Here is a 6,358-nt window from a genome sequence, read left to right on the forward strand (position 1 = left end):
TAATATAATGTTCATATCTCACACTTAAAACGAAAAAGCGGGATTAAACTAGCACGTTATTGCAAATAATTTTGCAATATGCTTGTAGAAGAATATTCATTTGAGTCCATAAATTAAGTTGAGATTCAAGGGACAAATGAGAGTGCGACATGTGTCGCGAAAATCACATGTGATTGAAAAAAAAATTAAAAAAAAATTTCCAAAAAAATATTTTTTATTTACTTGCACAATCACATGTGATTGAATTTGCCATGCAAAATCACATGTGATTGGGTTTACAATCACATGTGATTGACATGCATAATCACATATGATTTTAAAAAAAAAAATTCGAAAAAAAAAATTTCAAAAAAAAATATTTCGATTTTTTTTTCCAATCACAGGTGATTTTCGCGCCACATGTCGCGTTCTCATTGGTCCCTTTGTTTTCAAGCAAATTTATGGATGCAATTGATTACAACTCTATGCTTGTAATGATAAAACGTATATATAATGTAATAAAAAAACATGATCTTTAAGATTACCATTACTATACGACAATGTTTTCATACTCTACAGAATATCTCATACACCTTTTTTTTTACGGTCAAAGAATCAATTATATAAATAAAACGATCTCTAGCAAGGCGATAAGGGAAATTACAACGGCATAGATAACCATGAGTTCCAATTAGAAATTAAATGACCTCTATGTTTAATCCAACGAAATGACAATAATCTAATAATATCAAACAAGCTACTTTCGGTACAAAAGGAATTATTAAAAACAACTCCATTCCGAAACCGCCAAATAGCCCATAGGAAAGTAGTAACAACCACAACGATCCGATCCTTGAAAAGAGGTTGTAATCGAACACCTTCAAGCCATGTGATGAACGTATCCCATGATGAACATGTAGGAAGAGCACAATCAAGCCAAACCCGAACTCTAAGCCATAACTCTTTAGCCATATCACAATCGAAAAATAAGTGGCCCTGAGTCTCGATACCATTATTACATAACGGACAAACAACCGAATTGATCTCAATCCCTTTTGCGGAAAGGTTCCAGAGAATCAAGCCTTAAACGCCATAAAAATGTTAACTTTTCTTGGAATAAACTCTAACTAAATAGTGCTTACATTAGTCGAAGGTAAAGCTACTCGATTAATAAAATCCCTTGTGGCTTTTACTGTAAAAGTTCCATCCGAAGTCAGCGAACAACACCATTGATCAGATTTATCGTCTAAAAGGCAGTCACCAAGCTCGTCTTGAAGAGCAAAAAGTATTTGTCTATTACGGCTACCAATATCACCTCTCGTCCAGGTCCAATGCCATGCTCCATCAAGACGTTTGTCAGCTATCGAGTCTAGTTTATTAATGTCCAGGGGGTAAAGGCGATTGAAACGGGACGATAGCGTCGAATTTCCATACCAAAGATCGTGCAAAAAGCGAATAGAGCAACCATTTCCAACTTTCATTTTAAAAGTGTCGATTGGTAATAAGCCATCAGATACCACCTTCAAGCAAGTTTAAACAATAGAAGACCAAGTGCTAGAGCTATTATATTCGGTTCTATCAAACAGAGGCCCGTGAATACATTTTATGATTGACACCCATATCTCTTCCGGATTCGTTAAATACCTCCATCGCCATTTATTTATCAACGCCAAAGTAAATATTTTGAGACTCCCTACATTAAGACCACCCTTATCAAATGAAGCTAAAATTTTATCCCACTTCACCCATGACATCTTTTTGGTAGAAGTATTTCCACCCCAAAAGAATCTAGTCCTAGTCGATTCAAGACGTTTTAAGACCGTTTCTGGACACTTAAACAATGACATCAAATAAATACCAAGGCTCCCATAACAGACTTAACCAAAGTTAAACAACCACCGGAAGAAATTAAAGCAGCCTCCCAAGTACATAATTTGTCCCGGAATCTATCTACCAAGCTATCCCAACTAGAAGTTAATTTCATATTAGATCCAATCGGGAGACCAACATAAGTTGTAGGAAACGATCCGACACGAGCACCTGCTGCAGCAGCATACGAAATGATCTCGGCACTCTCCACTCTGACAACAAAAAGATGAGATTTATTAACATTTATCCCCAAACCGGACACCAAATAAAAAGCCTCCAAAATTAGTAAAATCGTGTGCTCCAATGAGAAAAGAATTAGGTCATCCACATAAATGAAATGTGATAAATAAATACTATCAGCCCCCACTTTGATGCCATGAATGAAGTTAGTCTCCATAGCTCGAGAAAAAGCTAAATGAAAGGTTGCAAAATTCTCTATTCGGGGATTAATCGGTCGGGACTTTAAAAGGATTAATCGGTAATTCGGGGATTAATCGGATTACCTGTATACATTTAAATACTAATTATATGTGTAAATATAGAAAAAAACCATAAATATAAAAATAAACCCTAACATAATTGTCTAAAATTATCTATTTTGCTCAAAAACTATAAAGTTCTAGTATAAATTCATGTTAAAATGTTAACCATTTTTAACTTTGACCAACTTTGATTACCAAATTCGATTTTGACCTATCAATTGGCGTTGACCGTTTAATTAAACGGATTTTTGGAAATCGGAACGGATTGCTCTTAAAAATGATTAATCGGGGATTAAACGGCGAGTAATCGGGTTTTTTGCAACACTGCCTACCATTACAATGAAAAAAAGAAATGGACTAAGAGGATCTCCCTGTCTTAACCCTCTTTTAATCTGGAATTCACGAGTCGTGCTACCGTTTACCAAAACAGATGCCTTGGCCGAATGAAGACAACCCCTTATCCATGCGCACCACTTAGGGCCGAAACCAAATGAGGATAACATGAACATCAAATAATCCCAATTAACATAATCATAAGCTTTCTCAAAATCCACCTTAAAAAGTAATATCTTTTTATTAGATTTCTTGATCCATGTAATAATCTCGCTCAACATTAATGGACCATCGAGAAACTGATGACCAGAAATAAACGTCGTCTGAATCGGGCTAATAATCTTATCGATAACAACAAGGAGTCGATTAGTAAGAATCTTCGTGACAATCTTGTAAAAGAAACCCACTAACGAAATAGGTCTAAAATCGGTAACGAGAATCAGGTTCGTAACTTTTGGGATAAGAGAAAAAAATGCCGAATTAGCACTACGGGGCATAATACATGAAGAAAAATATCTTCTAACATCCTTGCAAATATCAAATTGAAATATGTCCCAAAAATATTTGATGAAACGAAAAGAGATACCGTCCGGGCCCGGTGCCCTAGAACTACCGCAATCCCACACCGCGTTATTAATCTCCACATCGTCTAACTCTCACTCAAGAAAGTTGGCTTCATTAACAGTATGCCTATAATGGGGTTCAATGTGTCCAAACTCCACTCATGTATGGAACATATCAAACTTAGACATGTAATTATAAAAAAAAATATCTTTAATAACATTAAGATCATCTATCCATGCCTCATCGAACAACTGGCCCTGTATTTGCTTTGAGTGACGTTTAATTTTTAGAGAAACATGGAAAAACTTGGAGTTCTCGTCTCCCTCGATGTCCCATTCGAAACTAGCTTTCTGAAATGAATCAATATCTTCCAATTTAGACAATTCATCTCTTTCTGCTACTAAACTGATTCGCGAACTAATAACATCAGCCCCTGCGGTACCTGCATCAATTAAATAATCGATATCGTTAATCTTTTTTACAATCTCCTTATATCTTGAAGCTTCATTAGATCTTGAAGAGCTTATCCAACTTTTAAGATGGCCCTTCATTAATCTAAACTTAGCCACAATGTCAAGCTCTTTGTCTCTATTGATGATGTCCCATGCTTTTCGAACAGTAGAGTCAAAATCGTGACGGGCAAACCACGATTCGAAAATCTTGAAATACGTAGGACCAAAATCGACCTTCTCTTGAAAAATAAGAATCGGAGAGTGATCTGAATAGCCTCGATCCAAAACCGAACCTTTCAAATCTTCTATGACATTAAGCACATTGTTAGAGATGAAAAAACGATCGATTTTACTTAGTTTACTACCCGCCTTATTACGCCATGTGAAATGAAGACCTCCTAAAGAGACTTCATATAACGAATTATTCTCGATGAAGTCATTAAGCACCCATGTATCTTGAACACAGAATTCAGAACCGCAATGATCATCCCAAATTCTAACCGAATTCAAATCACCCATGAAAATAAAATCACCCGGGTGAGTGGCCATGAACGATGATAACTTATTTCACAACAAGATCTTATCTGACAACACTTGGTGGGGCGTAAACATTAACCATAAACACTTCCATATTCTCACGGAGCCACTTACCTTTTACAATTACAAAATTATCGTCACACCACATGCCACTTTTCGAGAAAGCATTCGGATCCCATAATGAAATAATACCTCTTGAAAAACCACGAGCCAAACTCAAAGCGTAATCAAAGTTATGATTACCCTAAAACGATCTCAAACGATGAATAAAAAATCTAGACATTTTCGATTCCTGGATACCTAAAAATTGTACATTCAATGAAACACATAAGTCTTTGATCCATTTCTTCTTAGAGAACATTTGTGACCTGCAACTATTAATGGATAAGATCTTCATTTGAAACCAAAATTTCCACCATCACGATTCAGCACATCACGACATCCCTTTAAATTGCAGCCAAGTAATTCGCCAATACCAAAGATATCTTCACTCTGTTCCTGTGATACAATAATTAGATTTAGATCATGATTCAACACGGTAAAGGGTGTATGACAATTAACCGACCCTCCTGAATGCGAGTCTGTCGGTAACTCAGTAAATCCAGGTGGATGTGATCGACTGGAACTAGTAGCAATTGGTTTGGTACGTATCGAATCTGTCTTGACACCTGGACTCTCAACACTTGGTTTGGTATTGATCGACTCTGCCTTATCACAAACCGGATGATTAACCGAGGCCTCATCATTGCTACCTTCACATTTGTTGCGTAAAATAGAAGCAATGTTTATACCAGCGAACTCCTTGAGGTGGTGATATGTTGGAAGATCTTCTTCAACATAGGAGTATTCCGAGGAGCTACTGACTGTGTCATCATTATTGGAAGCTATATCGTTGTTGTTAACGAGTTCAATGGTAGCTTCAATATCGAACAATGTAACGACCCGACTTCGTTATACCAAAAACACACCTTAAAAAAAATTTCTGAATCAGTGTATCTGGACGGCATCCAGTTATCTGGACGGCGTCTAGTAATGAAGGCCAGGACGGCGTCCATGTAGTGACCCGAACTTTTCCATGTTTATATATATTAATTGAGATTGATATTTACATGATTAAATGTTTCCAACATGTTAAGCAATCAAACTTGTTAAGACTTGATTAATTGAAATATGTTTCATATAGACAATTGACCACCCAAGTTGACCGGTGATTCACGGACGTTAAAACTTGTAAAAACTATATGATGACATATATATGGATATATATATATATATAGTTAACATGATACTATGATAAGTAAACATATCATTAAGTATATTAACAATGAACTACATATGTAAAAACAAGACTACTAACTTAATAATTTTTAAACGAGACATATATGTAACGATTATCGTTGTAAAGACATTTAATGTATATATATATCATATTAAGAGATATTCATACATGATAATATCATGATAATATAATAATTTAAAATCTCATTTGATATTATAAACATTGGGTTAACAACTTTTAACAAGATCGTTAACCTAAAGGTTTCAAAACAACACTTACATGTAACGACTAACGATGACTTAACGACTCAGTTAAAATGTATATACATGTAGTGTTTTAATATGTATTTATATACTTTTGAAAGACTTCAATACACTTATCAAAATACTTCTACTTAACAAAAATGCTTACAATTACATCCTCGTTCAGTTTCATCAACAAATTCTACTCGTATGCACCCGTATTCGTACTCGTACAATACACAGCTTTTAGATGTATGTACTATTGGTATATACACTCCAATGATCAGCTCTTAGCAGCCCATGTGAGTCACCTAACACATGTGGGAACCATCATTTGGCAACTAGCATGAAATATCTCATAAAATTACAAAAATATGAGTAATCATTCATGACTTATTTACATGAAAACAAAATTACATATCCTTTATATCTAATCCATACACCAACGACCAAAAACACCTACAAACACTTTCATTCTTCAATTTTCTTCATCTAATTGATCTCTCTCAAGTTCTATCTTCAAGTTCTAAGTGTTCTTCATAAATTCTACAAGTTCTAGTTACATAAAATCAAGAATACTTTCAAGTTTGCTAGCTCACTTCCAATCTTGTAAGGTGATCA

At 35.1% G+C, this 6,358-nt stretch overlaps 1 protein-coding gene across 1 annotated transcript; it reads right to left on the bottom strand.

Moving 5' to 3' along the window:
• Nucleotides 1–639: 639 nt before the first annotated feature.
• Nucleotides 640–4,198, bottom strand: LOC139891061 (uncharacterized). The gene is made up of 5 exons (XM_071873990.1): nucleotides 3,446–4,198; nucleotides 2,712–3,316; nucleotides 1,934–2,060; nucleotides 1,202–1,499; nucleotides 640–1,061 (listed from the first exon to the last, which is right to left on the bottom strand). The coding sequence occupies exons 1-5, from the start codon at nucleotides 4,196–4,198 to the stop codon at nucleotides 640–642; spliced, it is 2,205 nt and encodes a 734-aa protein (XP_071730091.1).
• Between the last annotated feature and the right edge of the window lie 2,160 nt (nucleotides 4,199–6,358).

This window comes from Rutidosis leptorrhynchoides, chromosome 1, assembly GCF_046630445.1.
Source record: "Rutidosis leptorrhynchoides isolate AG116_Rl617_1_P2 chromosome 1, CSIRO_AGI_Rlap_v1, whole genome shotgun sequence".
Taxonomy (NCBI): Eukaryota; Viridiplantae; Streptophyta; class Magnoliopsida; order Asterales; family Asteraceae; genus Rutidosis; species Rutidosis leptorrhynchoides.